At 39.5% G+C, this 18,922-nt stretch overlaps 1 protein-coding gene across 1 annotated transcript; it reads left to right on the forward strand.

Moving 5' to 3' along the window:
* The first annotated feature begins 2,273 nt into the window (after positions 1 to 2,273).
* On the forward strand, positions 2,274 to 10,611 carry abtb1 (ankyrin repeat and BTB (POZ) domain containing 1). The gene is made up of 12 exons (XM_026154619.1): positions 2,274 to 2,543; positions 3,850 to 3,912; positions 4,004 to 4,059; positions 4,198 to 4,342; positions 4,449 to 4,608; positions 4,706 to 4,751; positions 5,304 to 5,420; positions 7,104 to 7,216; positions 7,288 to 7,386; positions 7,501 to 7,668; positions 9,000 to 9,200; positions 9,585 to 10,611. The coding sequence occupies exons 1-12, from the start codon at positions 2,488 to 2,490 to the stop codon at positions 9,789 to 9,791; spliced, it is 1,431 nt and encodes a 476-aa protein (XP_026010404.1). The 5' UTR covers positions 2,274 to 2,487; the 3' UTR covers positions 9,792 to 10,611.
* Positions 10,612 to 18,922: the final 8,311 nt, after the last annotated feature.

Below are 18,922 nucleotides of genomic sequence, written 5' to 3' on the forward strand. Positions count from 1 at the left end.
GGCGTGTGCACCTGCCTGCCTCCCGTCAACACTTCTATTCAATAGAGAAGGTATGTTTGCAGGAAGAATGAAAACAACTGAATCACTGGCTCTCTTGGTGTTTTTGACCCTTAAATGTCATTTAGCATTGTGAAAAAGAGTGGATATAATAAAGAATAGTGACATATACTCGCCTGACCCAATATTTGCATTGTTGCATGTATCAGAATCAGTCATATCTGTGTGACGAAACATTCTCAGTGCAATACAGGCCAAAGGTAATTTGCAAATTGCAGTTGGAATTTAAAATTACGCCTCTCATTTGTTGTGATTAGATGTTATTCTTCTTTTGATGTTTTAGTGCAGTGTAGCCTCTATGAAGGAATTTGGGAGTGTCATTTTTGAATTCAGTTTTCATTTTTGAACCGAATGTGTCATGAATTCAGTGGTTTCTCACATACATCTGCTTTAAAGATTTTGTAACTACTCTATACATTTGGGGTGATAAAAGGTCATGAAATCTTACATCCAAGTTTAAAAGGATGGGGCTTTGGGACATTTTCACTTTTCTTATTGTATATAAATAACAGCAATAATGAACTGATTTTACTAACACTTAGAATCTTTTGGTCCAAAGCCCGAGTTCAGCTATGAGTCATAGAGCTTTTGTTTTTTGTTTATTTTACCTAATAAAGCTTAACTTGTATTTACAGACTGGTCTATAGCTGGACCAACTGTGATGTTTGAAATTAATTTGAACTGTCTGAGCAACAATCTTTACCAAAACTGGTGCACATGATCTATAAACTGGGTCTTAGTGTTTCTAAGTTTTGTCACAGCAAATTAAAATTGGAGTTGAGTTAATATCTCAACAACCTTTTGATCTGTGATCAAAAACAAACTGGTTACACGGACCACACACTGTATTACAGAACTGGATTTAGTCTTTTCCAGGTAACCTCAGGGTTAACCCTGGGTTTGTGTGGGTTAGTGTGAAGGCGGTTCACTTGTTATCTCTGTAAATTGCCATAGTAACATAACCTGCTCCAGAGCAGATTATGTTCCAGATTAGAGATCAGCGAGTAGGAAATCAGCGATTTCTGATCCGAAATCGATTCTCTGAAAAAGCATTGCCATTCCTGGAAAATCCCTCAGAAATCTGTGTGTGAACAGTAGGAGCGTTAAAGTTTTGCAGTAGCGTGTAATGTCTTCGTGTTTCCCTGATGATTAGAAAGAAAAGAGGCAACTTTATTCTTAGATATTTTTTTTCTGACTATGAACAATTTTACAGTTTTATTGTTTGATAAGCCTCAGCACACAATCTTAAAACAGATAACCTGATTGTATTTGCTGACTTTCCATTCAATTTGCATAGAGAGTAATTTTGAATGCAGTTTTCATATTTATCTTCAGGATATTTGATTATAATCCTTCAGATTCTCCTGTCTTAAAGATAGGGTTGAGTCTGTTCACTTGCACAGTTAGCCAGCTTTCTTATCAGGCTTTGCAAAGCGCATTTGTCCAATGTTGTTAAAAGTAAACAACTTTACAGTAATTTGCATTCTCTAGTGAGAAAGTAACTCAGAACCATCAATCTACCACACACACACACACACACACACACACACACACACACACACACACACACACACACACACACACACACACTTTTCTGTTAAAGTGTGTTTATTGTGTTTTTTCTCCTCCCAAATAACCAAGCTTAACCAAGTTAAGCTTTTTTTTTCTTTTTAGGATTCTGAATAAATATTGTGACATACAGTACAATACAAAATAAGTAAATATGGGTGTAATGCACGTATTGCCTCTGTCTGTTACTGAACTGCATGACACAGCACTGTGGCCTTGTATGCCTTGGCTTGGCCTAGTTAAGAGCAAGAAAATAGGGCAAGGTTTGTCTCGTAGTTCTTTGGTCAAATAGCGGAATGAAACATCTTCTGACAGCTGCTTAATCCGATGAAAAGAATGTACTTTAACAAGAGCGAAAGGCGCTATTTAATTGCATTTTTACCACTTGTTCAAATCACACATAAACGAACGACGTGACGGCATGACGTGTACCGTTCAAGTTAACGGCGTAAGCTCGGAAATTCAGCTTTTATATATTGAGCACGGGTTGCTACTTGTTCAAGTTATGCCTCTGCGGTTAGAATTATCAGCTCATTGTAAAACTTTTAAAAGATTTCTATTCATGTGGCTCACAAGTAAAAAAAAAAAGGATTTAGTAGTGCGGATAAAGAATAGCATATAGCTGCCGTTTTTGCAGTTATTCCCTTACGTTTGTGAAGTGTACGCTGATGTCACGTGACTGCTGGACCTCTTCGACCAAAACACCGAGGACCCCGCACAGCTTGTCAACAAAAAACAACGGTGACAACTTTCTCAGCGTTCACCGAGCAAAACTCTGAAGCTACAGCAAACCATCACTCACCTGTCCGGTAGACAGGCCGTCTCAATGCATTACAGAGGACCGAAAACACCGCGGCGATTATGGATGTGTACGATTTGTTTAGTAGTTGCAGAAAGGGCGACATTTGTAGAGTCAGGTAACCATCAGCTCTGCTGAGCTTATTATGGCTTGTGTGCTCGATGATAACTTATTTTACTTTACTGTGTTTGCCGGTGAGAGTTCTAGCATAGATTGGGCTAGCTTTTTCTACAATGCAGTCTTGCAGTTTAACTTCGGTTTTATGCAAATAAACGCGAGTTAACCACAGAAGGCAGTGTTGCTAACAGGAGCCAAGATGAGCCAGTTTGTAACTGTAGCTAATTGTGTAGGTCAGCTCCTCGGTGTCCAGACGTAATGATCGCACTAGGTATCAGTGTCGGATGCTCAACCGGATATCTAGTCTCCTGCTATAGGACAGAGTTACCCCGAGAATTACGAGGAAAGAGCTTGACAGGACAGCAAAACTATGCTTAGCTGATCGAAGGAATCATCAGTGGTTACAATGTATACATAAACCAATTGTTGCAGAGTCCAATAAAGGGGGCGTGTCTGTACAGTCATGTGTACTAGAAAGTTTTCATGGGATTCATTGCAGTCCTGTGTTTCCATAGGAATTAAGAGGCCAAATAGCAACCAGGCTGGCACTAGTAATTGAGTGCACTTGATAATTTGATCACCAGCAAGTGTGAGGAGCTCTATGAAGATTTTAGAGGTTTTAGCAGTTTGCTGGTCTGGAGCATTCACGTGTGTTAACAGAATGTCCAGCAAATTTATCATAGGTTCAGACTGTGTAGTGCTTACAGAAACAAACATTGCACAATCAATAAGACTTCTAGAGCCATGTACTTTAGACAGATGACCATATTTAGACCATAATGTACAGCAGAAAATCAAAAACAACAAACACCTCATACTAGTTGTCAAGCACTGGGATAAAGGGGTGATGATTTGGATTTGTTTTGCAGCCACAGGACCTGGGCTTCTTGCAACAATGCAATCATCAAGTCGAACATAAAATACTCTGTATACCAAAGTATGCCAGAGTCAAATATGAGCCAGCCTAATTATCCAAGCCATCAGAACTGCATGCCTCCAAGTTTTACTTATTAGTACTGTAATAAATGAATGCAAATGATTTTGTAAAAGAATGATGTCATAGTCATGAAAGCGGTTCAATCTCATGCTGAGAAGCTGCTTTTTCAAATTGATTAGAATGAATAAGGGGATTAATTAATCAAACAGAATTCAATAATTCTATAAAATAAAATCATTTGTATATACCCTCCTCATCCTGTGTGACGTATGTATCTGTTTATTTTTATTTAAATCTTGGCGTTTTGTATGGTGAGTCGTGTCTGTGTTTATCGAAGCGCATCACTGTAACCTCTCTGCTCTTTGCCTAGATACCTTGTTGAACAAAGAGATGTTGACCTCAATGTAAAAGATAAATGGGACAGCACTCCATTGTAAGTACAGTATAGGCAGCTGATGTAATTCTCCCATCAACGCCGCATCATAATCATAACTGCTTTTAATATAAACACTTGTGTGCTTCAGGTATTATGCTTGTCTCTGTGGTCACGAGGAGCTGGTCCAGTACCTGTTGGCTAGTGGTAAGTTACAATCAGTTATAATCAAATAACACAGTATTAAACTGATGTGCTGTGCTTTAGAACTGCTCTGACATATTCTGTTGTATCATTCTAGGCTTTGAAATTTTTGATTTCATTTATTCATTTGTTTTTTTTTAGGTGCCAAGTGTGAAGCCAACACGTTTGATGGCGAGAGATGCATGTATGGCTCCCTGAGCGACTCTGTTCGACGCCTGCTCAAAGACTACAAGTGTGTAAGCATCCGCGCCATGCAGCGGGATGATTTCAACTACTTTCTGCACATGTAAGGGTCATGATTTTTATGTTGAAAAGAAACAAGAAAATAAGAGCAATAACAGGATGTTATAGTACGTTTGTCTAATCCAGACATTTCTGGGTTTTTTCTTTAGGTTGCTAGAGCAGGGTCAGTATAGTGACGTCAAATTCCTGGTTCACGGACAAACGTTTCTAGCACACCGATGTGTTCTCAGTGCTCGCTCAGAGTACTTCACGGAAATGTTTGAGACCAAATGGAAAGGGAAGAACTTGATCAACCTCAAGCACCCTTTGGTAAGTCTATATGTTTTCATTAGTGTCCTGTTATATCACCATGTGTAATTCACAATTTTTAGTTATACTGTATGGATAAAGGCTGTTTTGATTTCAGATCAATCCTGCTGCCTTTGGAGCAATTCTACAATATTTCTACACAGGTGGGTGAAAAATATACCAGCTGATCTTCCATGTATCGTACAGGAGAAACCGGTGTTGTTGGGCAGGAAGGAAAGAAGGAAAATGCAAAAGATACAAATAAAATACAAACGAATATAAAATAAGTACGATAATACACTATATACAACGGTAGCATACACAGTATGTGATTATGGCTATGGTTGTGGAAATATGCAGGACATAAATTTAACTATTCTACCACTACTATTCCTATGTAAGTAACAGATATCTATAATTATAGACATGTACACGCACACACACATGTACATACATCTGTATACATATACCTGCACACGTCCATACACATAGAAGGTGCATTATGCATGAAGTGGTGAGTTATCGAATCTGCTTTTGGGATATAAATAAATAATGGTAAAATAATTTGATCTTTAAGAAGAAATTGCACACGCTACTCTTTAATGAAATGTTGTAGAAAGCATGCTTGGATGATAGTTGGATTGTATTTAATGTAATATTTTTATAACATGCAAAAATCTTAGTAAGAAAATGTTGTTTCTTTATCTCTGTTTCAGGACGGATGGATATTGATATAAGTCTTGTGGAGGACAGTAGACGACTGGCTAAACAGTGCAAAATGGCAGATCTCATAGAAGAGCTGGAGAATAAATGCAAACAAGTGTATGAATTTGGTAAGGCAGAACTCTTGATTTATATTTACTTGAGTAATGCACGTACAACTTTAAGCCAGTCTTAAGACACCTCTCATTTCTCTTTTATTGTAATTTTTAAAGAGGTTTTAAGCAATAGTTCTTCAGGCTTTCTTAAAGTCTTTCTCAGTTTTTTTGGGATCATGACAATGAGCCCAAAAAACTCTGCCAGCGTAGTAAAAGCATACCTGGATGATAAAACACAGTGGAGCTCTCCCAGAGCCCGGACCAGAACATTATTAAAGCAGTGTGGGATCATCTTGACAGAGAACTGAACAAAAGGCAGAAGCATCCAAAGAACAGCTTTGTCTTTCAAGAAGCCTGGAGAACTATTCCTGAAGACAAAGCGATTACAAGAAAGCTGCCTAAGAGACTTCATGCTGTTGAAGGTAGTCATACTAAATGTTGACTTTTAAGCTCGTTCCAGCTCTGTTCGCCTTAAATACTGTATTTCCATTGCATGTTTGCACATGCTTCAATAAATCTCTGGACCTATTTCTGCTTTCGTTAGAAAAATATATAAAAAAGGAGTGGCTCAAGATTGCATATTCCTGATGTAATGCAGTTTTTCCACTTAGCCTCAAAATACCAGACCACCTTTTAATCCCATATGTTTTTATCTAGGACCATGTCCACACTAATACGTTTTCATTTGAAAACGCATCTTTTTCTCTCCATTCGGGCCTTTTGTCCACATTGAGACGGCTTTTTCGGTCAAGGAAAACGCAGCATTTTGAAAACGCTCTCCAAAGCGGATACATTTGAAAACGCCGTTTTTGCATCGCACTGTGGACAGCGAACCCGAAACCTTTTCGAAAACGATGACACATTTTAGTCATGTGATGCAATCATGTGACCTATTAAACTAAGATAGCAGATTGTATTATACAGCAGTTGTTTTGTTTGCTCTCAATTTTGACAGCCCTATTAAAGATTATGGGCGATCGTGGCTCAAGAGTTGGCAGTTCGTCTTGTAATCGGAAGGTTGCCGGTTCGAGCCCCGGCTCGGACAGTCTCGGTCGTTGTGTCCTTGGGCAAGACACTTCACCCGTTGCCTACTGGTGGTGGTCAGAGGGCCCGGTGGCGCCAGTGTCCGGCTGTGGCTACAATGTAGCTTGCCATCACCAGTGTGTGAATGTGTGTGTGAATGGGTGGATGACTGAATGTGATGACTGAAAGTGCTATACAAATACAGGCCATTTACCATTAACATCAGTTTGTACATGCTCCAGATAGCTTTTCTTCAGATTCTTTACTTCACTCGCTTTTGCAAATTTGTACCTTTGTGTTATTCGCAGCAACAACTCCACCTCATCGTTAGTCCATTTAAAAAACTCTGTGCTTTTCCTCAACATTTAGCTGGGACGTTTCAAAGAGCTGGAAAGTAAATAAACGGCAGACAGAAATGAGGCAGGGTCGAATCTTCTTGCGTTTCACGCATGCGCAGGACTGGAACGCAAGCGTTTCCAGCCGTTTCAATGTGGACGCGCAACTCTGTGAAAACGACTGATAATGATAGTGTGGATGCGGAGCGTTTTCAGACGAAAGCGCCATTTTCAAATCTATCCGGGCTAGTGTGGACGTAGCCTAGAGCTGTTGTTTTTTTCGCCCACTAATGATGAGTTTTCCATCTTGTCTTGTTTTCTTTCTGTCCTCATATCAAAGTGTCCAATAAACCGGGAATCTGTGTCAAAGTTCTCACCCTCGAGCCTCACAGCTGTCAACTTCAGGATGAGATGGCTCAGTTAGCAGACTGTGCGCTGCCCACTGAATTAAGGGTGAGGACATCATGGCAGTAAAATAAGTATTTTAGCTGAACACCGCATTCATTCCTGTTGATTCTCTTTAGGTTGGATTTGGTGAGCTTCCCTTTAACAGAGTCGACCGCTTCCCTACTTATCCTGACATCTGCTTCAGAGTCGATGGTTACGATTTCTTGTGCCATAAGGTACGGATGAGAAAATCCTCACAGTGTCTTCTCAGTTACAGTGCAGACTCCCACACCACCGCAGCATAAACATGAATGTGAATGACTGAAGTGCAGTTGTGCGTCTCTCTCCAGGCATTTTTCTGTGGACGTAGTGATTATTTTAAAGCCCTCCTGGAGGACCACTTCAGTGAGGGAGAGCAGCTCCAGTCTCAGCCCAGCACCCCAGTGATTACTTTACACAACATCTCACATGAAATCTTTATCCACATCATGTATTACATCTACACAGATGACACTGAGGTTTGTGCACATTTTTTCTTTCTGTGATGTTTGCATCCCTAATAAATCATTCCGCACTTTTTTATTTAGGAAAAAAAGGATCTTTGAAAACAAACATCGATTATAAACACAGACAAACCTGTGTAGCAAAGCTTAATTGTTAAATACCTGAACAATTGTGATCCTGGTGAGGATTTCTCATCATATTGTAAGAGAAGCTTTCCTGTATTGATATGGCAACATCAGAGCCATAGTGGATACAGAGGCTTACGGCGAAAGTGCTTATGAAATAAATATTGTCAAACTAGACAGATTTTTGGGTCGGTGAAACTGAATGTGATGCGTAAAACTGTTGGTTGGCTCTAGTTTTTGACTCCAAAACTAAAAAAAATCTTTATTGAAACCAGAAATGAGTACAATTTTGGTTAAAATAGGGGTAGGTCCTAATTTTTACTTTCATCTTCTTAAATTAAATTTTTGATTAATTTGGCCTGATGTGAACTACAATTCATAAAATCATAATTGCCTCGTGGGCAAAAAAGGATGTTGACAATAGAGCTGCCAATCAGGAGACAAAGATGAAGACCGTGGAGGAGGTAGATGAAGGTTGGTGTGAAATAGAGGCAGATCATCTGCTGTGGTGACCCCTAGAGGGAGCAGCTAAAAGAAGATCTCTAATGTAAAAAAGTCCTATTAGTAGCATTTTTCACATTTTCTTCCAGTATGCTGTTGAAAGACACGTAATTCACAGAACTTGTATCAGTGAAATGCATACAGCATTTGCATTTCCTCTGCTGGTGCCCTCCGTTGTTAAATAATTCACTGTGGTTTTTTTGTGGAGGCATCCATAAACAGACATGCAGCCAAGTAATAAAGCAGATATATTTACATGTTGTAATATCCTAGGCAAAAGAGATCTGGGTTGATTAGTTAGACTTTCTCTGTGTCACAACAGCTCATTTCCACACATCTGGGCCAGTTTTTTTATTATTACATAAAGCTGCTATAAGCTTAGAATTTATGATTAAAATAGGAGACACGGAACTGGGCACTAATTAGCTATTTTAATTGTCATATTTGGAATTAGAGCATTAAAATCCACAAGTGACGGCACATTTTGTCTCAGAAGCAGACAAATTCTGAAAAAATGCTCACCAGTGATCTCACACTGTCATCTTGAAATTTCTTAACTCGTTTGACAACCTCCCCTGTACCTTAATCGTAAGTTTTGACACTTAAATAAGTGTCACTAAAGATATTGATTTATATGTACAAGGCATCCAGAGGGAGGATTGCTGTTTTGAATTCTCGTGATAATAATATTCTCCCTGCTGGTTTCTCTGCATGTCCAGCTAATGACGGAAAACGTGTTTGATGTGCTGTGTGTGGCTGACATGTATCTGCTGCCGGGGCTTAAGCGCCTGTGTGGAAAGACGCTGGCTAAGACGATATGCGAGGAAAACGTTCTGCACATGTGGAAGACGGCCAAGCTCTTCCGTCTCTCTCGGCTAGAAGATCAGTGCACAGAGTTCATGGCCAAGATCATCGAGCGGGTGCGTGGCAGTGATGGTGTCCCATTGTCAGTGGGTCGTAGTTCTTCATTGTATCTGTGCTATTGTTCATGCTCATATTATATTCTAGTCAAACTTACAAATTCAGCTGGGGATCAAATAATTATTTCCCAGATTATAGGTACCTAAATGCATTGAGTTGTTGGAGTTTGATTGGCTAATTAGATGTTTGTGTTAACAACTAGTCGAAAATGCCCAAATGCCAATCATTAATGATGTTTTGATCTCTGAGACCATTTTATAATATTTTTGTTGCTGTTTCAGAACTACAGAGCTTATTTTTCCTTAAAAGTGTGTCAGCATCCCCCGAGTTCTCCATTAGGAAGAATTCACAACTGTCTACCTCTTGCATTCGTCCCATCACAGCTGGTGGAGCAAGCAGAGTTTGCCGAGATGGTCAAGGAGGACGCCGCGTCTTTAGAGAAGCGCCAAGAGACGGACTCGGTCCCCTTGGTGGACGACATCCGCTACCACATCGCCAGCAACGTGCAGACGTACAGTGCAATCGAGGAGGCTAACCAGAAACTGGAAGCCTTGGAGGAGCTGCTGGCGAGGATTAATATTGACTGCTGAGAGGTCTGCAGGTTTGTGATGCAGCTTCAGTGAAAGTTGAGGGCTTTTTTTTTAATGGTGGATACTTTGCAAGGAGGTAACAAGCACGTCTAGTAAAACAAAAGTGAAAAAAAACACATGCATTTGTATGTTTGCAGTTTTTATTTTATTTTCAGCATATTGCATAGAATATATATTTGAAAAGAGCTGGTTATGTTTGGTGCAGATGTACAGAGAGCTGTTCGTTGTGGCTGTTTAACGTTTCTTTGAGAGACATACCAACTGTGACAAAACATATTTTGCAAAATGGGTTCTGAAGAGATCATGTGTAATATATTTACAACAGACTACAAAATGTCTTTGCACTGCGAACATGTGTGTTTAATTTAGATGGAAGTCGTGTGCAAGAATTTGAATGTTTAAAAAAAATGATAAACAAGTTTACTGAACTTCATTAAATATAATTTTTACGTTTTAAAAAAGGCAGCTGGTTAAATTGATACTTTCACACTCGAGAAATATTGGCAAAAAAAAGTTTATGTTCGCTTTATCCAGAAGATAATTGAATCTTCTTCTGATCCCTTTGTTTGGTGTTACGTAAAATATTGCTTTATGCCATATTTAATGTGCAGACGCACCTAAATATTAACATATTTAGTTGTATTACGCTGCTGTAGTTTGCCTCGCTGTTTGAACAGTGACATTTCTCCAGCATGAATACTTACCCCTTCTAACACAGTAATGCACTTTATTTTAACCTAAAATGAGAAATCTGTCGCCTAGTGTGTGTACCAGAAAATAACTGCTCTGAATTTTACCAATAAAACAATATTGCACGCAAGAGTAGTGTTTTCTTCAGTTTCTTCAACACATTGTGATTTTTTTCCCTTTTTTGTGGTCTGGAGATTATCAATAACCAACAGGATGGATTTCAAATTAAATTTGTTGTTTAGTAGGTGAGCAGCAACCACTAAATTTGAGTTCTCTGACCTTTCATCTGCTTCTAAATTTTATCCAGTGCCATTCCTGCCAGCTCCACTCAGCACCGAATAAATCACACAGTTTTAAGCTAATACAGAGAACATTCGATAATATTCCCACCCATCCGTTTTCTTCCATTTATCCAGTACGGGGTCGTGGTGGAGAGCTGGAGCCTATCCCAGCTGTGAAAGGATGGAAGGCGGGGCACAGCTATAGCAGGCCACCAGCTTACAGCAGGGCTAACCATTCACACTCACATTCAGTTTAGAATGACCAGTTAACCTATCACCATGGATGCCTTTGGACTCTGGGAGGATGCTGCAGCTCACTGAGAGAACCAATGCGGACAGGGCGAGGACATGCAAACTACAGACAGAAATTTGAACCTAGGATCTTCTTGCTATGAGGCAACCACAACACCACTGTGCTGCTGTCATGATTTAGATTTGCTTAGTTAAATCTGGGTGGTGACTTATTTGGCCAAGCAAGTTACATTCGAGTCTATTTCAGCATTGCTTTGCAGGACAGCCTCACAGAGCTGTTGGGGTGAATGTGACCTGATGTATTCTTCTTTTCCTTAGAAAAAAAATAAGACAAAACATTTTTTTACTCTATAATAACATGGGATAGATAGTATTACTGCTAAGAAGAGGTTTGCTGGGTTTTAGATCCAGCCTTAAATAAAAGAGGGAAACACACTCTTTCCTTTCCACTTGTTTCATTCGTTCATTAACAAAAAATGTCATTGTACATTTGTTTGATTAGAGGAGCAATTTAAGACACCTAAGGCACCTGGTGATGGCGCCATTTCTCAAGATTACCACTAAACTGGGTCCGTTGCTGTGAGTTTCACCACAGAATTGATGTTTCACCGACCCTTTTATTTGTGGGAAACAAATAATTCCTTCATCGGGGTCTTCAAACTCATGGGAACCTTTTCTTAATGGCACTGTTTTACTGTTTTTCCAAATGGCTTCATTATCACGAGTTCTCAACAGTGCCAAGAAGGGCTGTAAACAACTTAGACATGACTGTGCTAGCTGTGATTTAGATATGTGTGTATGTCAGTTACTGTACTTGTTCTATAGTTTACAATTCACATCCCGGTGGGGGCATTAAGCTTCTTTTCCAAGAACTGAAGACAAAACTCTGCGTCAACTTACTGAAGACGTGTTAGGACACATTAAAGTGCCGTTCACACCAAAGGCTAAGGGGCATCCTTTAGAAAACAAAGCCCTTGGCTTCCAGCCAGTATCTTAAAGGCTTAGTTTGCTGAAAAAGACTAGAATACACAATACAAGCAGATATTAAGCCAGCAGCTCCCTTTGTAAAGGTTTACGTGTTGTTCCTAAGCAACTTGTTCTTAGTCTTGAATGGAAAAATACATTCAGTACAATCCTACAATGTCAAACAATGGATGTGTACTCAGGGCCCAACAAGAATATATATATGTTCAAAGAACTATCCTCACTTTCCCTGAAGACTGTTCAGCACTGGAACTTCACACGTTCACATGTTCATTTATCTCCTCAGTCAGCAAACCTCAACAAGCCAGTGCCTGAAAACCGTGAACTCTGATTGAGACTTCCTGGTACTAGCTAAATCTGACTTTTGACTGGAGGGATATCAAGGTGGGTTAAGTTGCTGGGTATCTGCTGACCCAGGTGTAAATAAAAATCTTCAACATTTTGGTTTTTATCAAAATAATTAAACGGCTATTCAGTGAATTGTTCTTTGATGCGGTGAGATTGAAGAACTTTTCTTTCAGAGAAACCAGTAGTGGAAAGTTTTCACTTACTTTTCACTCATTTCATTAAAAAATTAGCCAGCGGACAAGCCCGCAGAGCCCTATGTATGGAGAATGAATCCTAATGACTTTGGCAATCCCCTGATTGTTACTGTAGTTTAACCATGGAGGTTACCTTTGAAGTTTTGAAATCGGGCATTACTTTGGTTGAGGAAGTCACCTTTACGGCCAGTAACAGATGGATAACTCACAGCTATCTGACTTGGTGCTGATTAGGGTTTCTCAGGGATTACACAACCCTTAGCTTTTTTCAGCTAACTTGAGCCGCACCCAAATGTTGTGGTAAGCGCAGCAGCAAAAACATTCTTTGTAGCCTGTTGAGCAATTTATCAGATTCTCCCTTTGCCCTTTGTCACAGTATCATTTGGAGTAGTTTGCAAATGGACTTTACTATCAGTGGATCTCATTCACACCTAGCATGAATCGGGTTTTCTGATTCAGGAGTCTAATGGTGGTGCACAATATGCACCTCTATGCAGCTCATTAGCAGCACCAGAGGTAAAAAAAAAATAAATAAAAAATCAAATGTCAATGTGACATTAGGAAGTTTCTCTGTAACATGTTTTGATATGGCATGCATCAAACACTTCTAACTGCAATTTTAATAATAATTTCCATTTCAAATCCACTTCACCGCACTGGAATGCTAGCACATCAAATGGCTACTCCTCCTTTACGGAGCACACTGACCTGTACCAAAACAGTTATTGTTTTTATTGTTTTTTTTTCCATATCCAAGTTATGACTCATATATCTGTCATGTGTCCAGTACAAACCTTTAAAAAAAACCTTGAAGGGAGGATGAGGGGATGAAATCTCTCAGCTCTGTAGTCATGCCACCTTGTGACTCATCGAGACTTCAGTGTGACAACTGGAGCCATCTGGAAAGGCAGAAATCAACGAGGCAAAGGGAGAAATGGCTGCACTTTCTGGCCTTTGCACAACATCAGTACAAGGTATTGGCTAGAGGCGGGTGTTAATCAATCAATAACAAGTTGGTGAGAACCAGGCAGAGTATAGTTATGGTTTAAAGCACATCAGCTTAACCATGCACCAAAAATCTCAAGAGACCGCCACATTTTATTTTGGCATTATCTCCCAACTTGGTTTCGCTGTTTCATTATCAAATGCCACTTCAGGTGCTACATGGATGACGTGTACAGAACATGCAGAGTTGTGTCATTCACACCATCTGTCTGCCCGCCTTTCCAACAAGCTCCTCTCGGTGTTCTCCTGCTGCACATGTAGCTAACATGTTTGGATTAATTTATATAGTGGAGCAGATGGAAGAGGTTGCAGGTGGCCGATAAGATGAGCAAATAAGATGTGTGTGTGTAAAGTAGGCCACTCCTTCTTTACTTTATTACTTTATTATTCTCTATTTTATTACTTTTCAGTGGTAAATATAATATGTATTACTCTGTCATATGTATTTGATATGTAGTTACTTTGCAGAAATATATTTCACTTAAGTTTAACAAAAAAACAGCTATAATAAGTCCTTTATTCAAAGTTTGCAAAAGCATAATTGATCTGAACAAATATATACAATATAGTGGGGATTTATACCCACCAGCTACTTTATTAGATATGGCTTTCTAGTTTTGATGTTGGACTGCCTTTTGTTTTCAGAATTGTCTTTGAAGGCTTAGATTCTGCAAGGTGCTGGAAACGTTCCTCAGAGATTCTCGTCCATATTTACATGACAGCACCACACAGTTGGTGCAGATTTGTTGGTTGCACATCCATGATATATACTTTATCACCTGTTCCTCACTGTGATGTTCAAGAAACCAGATTGGGATGATTTGAGCTTTCTGACATCATGCACTATGCTGTTGAAAGTAGCCACCGGAAAATGTGTACATGATTGTCATGAAGGGATGGACAACAAATAAAATCACAAGCTGCTGAATATCGACAGCAGCTGTCACATCGTTCAGCTGTGGTGGAGAACAATCATAAAGTATTAAATTAAATTAAATTAAATATATTTGCCTCAAAATAGATGTAGCGTTTGCAGAGATCATTTTGTATGGTTTTGTCAGTCATTTAAACAAGAAAAAAGAAAGGCACAATGAAATAATAAAAGAATAACAGTAAGGGAGAATACAAGAGAAAAGCTGTTTGTTTGTTTTTTGTTCCAGTAAAGGATCTTTTATACCTCTATCTTTACCACGTCTTGTATTTCTGTGATATTTTACATGATTCCATCATTATAACATCAAGTTTAACCATGATGTTAAAGGTATCATCTGTAACCATGTTCTGTGACTGACAGACCTGCACATTTGTGACCTTGTCTCTGAGTATTGACATGTCCTTGCAGGTGTCAGACATAACTCACAGCTGCTGTCACTGCCAATATCCTAATTTGCTATTAGTTGGAGATTACCACCTTAGTGAGAGACAGAGAGGGGGAGAGTGGTAAGCCCATACTTATCCAGTGACTGACCTGAAAGGCTTTGTCTCTTTCATGTCTTTGCTGTAGCTTACATCCCACTTTTATAATTTTCTGGAGAAATAAGCATTTAAAAAGATGCAGGTGCTTCTGACGCACACAATATAAAATTTGCACAATTTTCTTCCTTGCACTGTAGTTACAGTCCTTGTTTGGCAACAGAAAAAGCCTGTGCTTACATATTGTTAGAAAGACTTGGGACTTTCGCCGGCGTAGTGTAGTCCCAGCCAGCCATTGTGTAAGAAATGGCATCATCAGGCCTAAACACACTTAACTGAACGACAGGTTCCCGCCTGGAAGATCTCTTTATTGGATTGCCTTGATATGAGAGGGTTTCAGCAGACACTCATTTCCCCCACATTTCCACTGTTGTGTCAAATTCAAACACCAGGCAATAAGAACTCTTATAAACTTTCATAAAGACCGATTGCAGCTTGAGCTTATCAAATAGGAATTCTGTTTATCTCCGTGCCCTGCGTGGAGGCTCTGCTTAGAAGTGTTACAGTCAGATGCTTACACTTAACATAGCCACGGTAATATGGGATTAAGCCTTACATGCTCCCTTTAAGCATTAGCAGTTTGGGGACAGACAGCGAGCAGTGGTCGTATTAGTCAGCTTTGTCGAAGACAGGGAGCTCTCTGAGAACGCTGAGTAAATATATCCGGCAATCTGCTAATCACAGAAACAAATCTAAACTGCAGTAAAGGTCGTTCTTCGCGGTCGGATCTGTCCGATGTGCTATTGGTCAGATATGTGTTCACTTTATGCTCCATTATTTCTACATTTACTTGTTTGTGTACAGTACAACATCATGTTCATCCTGAGGTGAGTCACAAGGTTGCCAGCAGCTAACACAGCCATCTCTGCAGAGTGATACAGTCTCTGCATGTGAGACGGGATTACACTGTCACCATGTGACTGTTTTGCCCTTAGACAGACCTCTAACGAAAGACGGGCTAAATCCGTCGAGGACAACAACCTTTGGCCCTGAACTCTTCAAATGTAAACACACAGGTGGAATATCTGCGAATATACGCTTCGAACCTGACAAACGCGTCGAGTTATGAAGTGTAACCTGCGAAGAGGAGAGGTTCATGCTAGTTCTGCTTTGTTTGGTTAAAACAAAGAGTTTCCACAGATGTATATGAAGCGCTGATGCAACTCAAAAACCTTTTTTTTCATGCAGATGAAAACAGTAAAACAGAGAATGTGCAACATCCTTTTTTCTCTTATAGTTTGCATTTCCTCTTTTTTTGCTTCTAATATTAAAAAAAGAACAACCATCAAACCCCAATCTCTTAAATTTAGGTTTCAGGTTTGTGTGCCTTTGTTACTTATTCAGCATCAGATTATTATTGATAAACCAGAATTTTCACATCTATTAATTTATTCAGAGTTAAAGTCACTCATCTGTCTGTGCTGCATACACTGGTGTGAGCCTGGATCCCAACATTTATTTTTAGTTTTCAAGCATTTTCCTCGTGACTGCTAAGAGTGACAACAAGCCCAGGGACATCATTCCACATTATGATGCTATCAAGAGGAGGAACTGCCTGCAACCAGTCTTTATAGTTTAATTGTTTTTAGGTCTGTTCAGCTCTTGGCTCTGAGACACAAGTATAAAAAGCACATAATGGCTAAATGATTTCTAAGGACCTCCAAGTTTAAGGCAATGCACACTGACAAGTAAAAGCAAATGAGCTATAAACACTAAGTTTTTAAACTAGCATGGTAGCTAAAAGTTGAAAGACATTCAAATCAAATATATAATCATTTATAATAATCCGTATAAATGATCAGCTTTTAGGTTTCAAAACGGAAGACTAAGCAGAAATTTAGCTCCTTTCAGCTCAAAGAGAAACACTGACATTAAAATACAAACATTAAAAGAATAAATCTCACTGATTCACTAGGGTTGCAAGTTTTTTTTCTTATAACTTATTTCAACTTTAAAATATATTTTTTTGTCATTCCATGTCTGGAAGTTAGATAAAGCTCCCCCCTCCTCTGTGTGTGTTTGGCTAATTTAGATTCAGGGTTGGTTTTTGTTACAAACAGTGAGCAGCCAAACGTGTGTGTTTTTCACCCCGGTCCCTTTCCGGTTTCCTTGCTATTCTATCCTCAGGCATCAGAAGTCAGTCTGTCCCACTGACAGAGCTTTTGTTCTCTGCAGAGTGAAACCTTCACTGAAACCCAGAGGCACAGGAAGGCTTTAAAGGACGCTTTGCTTTAGGCCACAAGAGAGTCACGAGATGTTGCTTCCAAGGCAAATAATGAAACATGCAAGGAAATGCATGCACAGAGTAAAAATAGGGAACCGAATAATCTGTTTTTCATCTGATTTGATTTGAGAGCATTTTTATTATTATTATTAAATTGCACAATGAATTTCTTGGGTTCATTCCAGGTTAAAAACTAATCATATTTTGGTAAATGAAACCATGAGTCAACTTTCACTTCCTGTTTTTCAAACCCTGTATATAAACTTCATCTAATCCATGTGCTCCGTTAAAAATGTGTTTTGACACTGATGCCATAGATTCACAGATAACCTTCCAGCATACACACTGTGGTTCTGTTCAGTGGGCACCGTCTCAGAGAGACAGTGCATGTGTCCCTACCGTCAATGCATGACATACAAACACGTGGCCGTGCCATCTGTTTGATGCTCCAGATTAAGACAAAACTACAGTGCAGTGAGCTACATGCCAAAGAATTGACCTAACCTTAGCTGCTTCACTTCAGGGATCAGGCCTGAAATATTGCATCAATCATGTTTCAAAGCCCAGAGAAGTGGAGGTATGCACTGGATAGTGGCTAAATTAGACAAAGGATGTTGAAGATTGAGGCATCAGACAAGAAGAAAAGAGGAAATCTCAGTGAAGATTCATGGATGTAGTGAAGGAGGATGTGCAGAGAGTTAGCGTGACAGATAGGGATGCACCTGTTACGGCCGGGATGGCTGGTGTGTTAGTGGAGCGAACCCAAATGCAGACACGGGAGAGAAAAACTGAAGTTTAACAAAAAGTGAGCCGCTTATTTGGCTGAATAGCAAAAACAGAAAAACAAGGGCAAAACCTAAACTAGGATAGAACTAAACTAACTATGCAAACAATTATGCAAGACAACATGAAAACTGAACATGAACCTGAGCAGTAGTGAGGAAAAACACTATGACCAGCTATAACTTGATGCTGAACAGAGGAAGACGGTGGACTTAAATACACAGAAGGGTAATGAGGGAAGTGGAAAAACCTGGGGAAACACAGCTGACACAAATGAACGGGATGCCACAGGGGAAGCCAAACTAAACACACCTAACATGGAAACAAGACTTTCAAAATAAAACAGGAAACATAATGGAACGCAGACATTACAACATAAGCTTGACAATAGAACATGCAGTCATGCACACACAGCAGACTGGGGAGACAGAACACAAGCAGAGACGCATGGGAACAGATAAGGGAGCGAAAGCACAGGCATAACTAAATGCTAAACATAGAGGAGAAGACAGACTTACACAGAAGACAGGAAAAGACTCATAAACATGGAGACATGGATGAAACATATACTAGAATAAATCACTCAGCTAAACCCTAACTAAATAACACAACTTAAGATGAATGCAATCTAACATAAGAAAAACAAAAATACAATATTAACTTAAAATGCTGGGTCACAGACCAGGCCCCTGACCGCAGTAAGGAGATGATTATGGCGACCTCTAAAGGGAGCTGCTGAAAGAAGAAGAAGTTATCGGTCAATAGATGGAGGAAAATGGCTGGCTCAATGGATTGGTCTGTAGTTTGTGGCCGTGACATCTGGGACAACTTCAGACAGCCATCCTAGCAGCGATCTTTGAGACTTTGATGCTAGCTGAAAATACTGATAAAGTGTCA

The sequence above is a fragment of the Astatotilapia calliptera genome, chromosome 20, assembly GCF_900246225.1.
Source record: "Astatotilapia calliptera chromosome 20, fAstCal1.2, whole genome shotgun sequence".
In the NCBI taxonomy this organism is placed as follows: Eukaryota; Metazoa; Chordata; class Actinopteri; order Cichliformes; family Cichlidae; genus Astatotilapia; species Astatotilapia calliptera.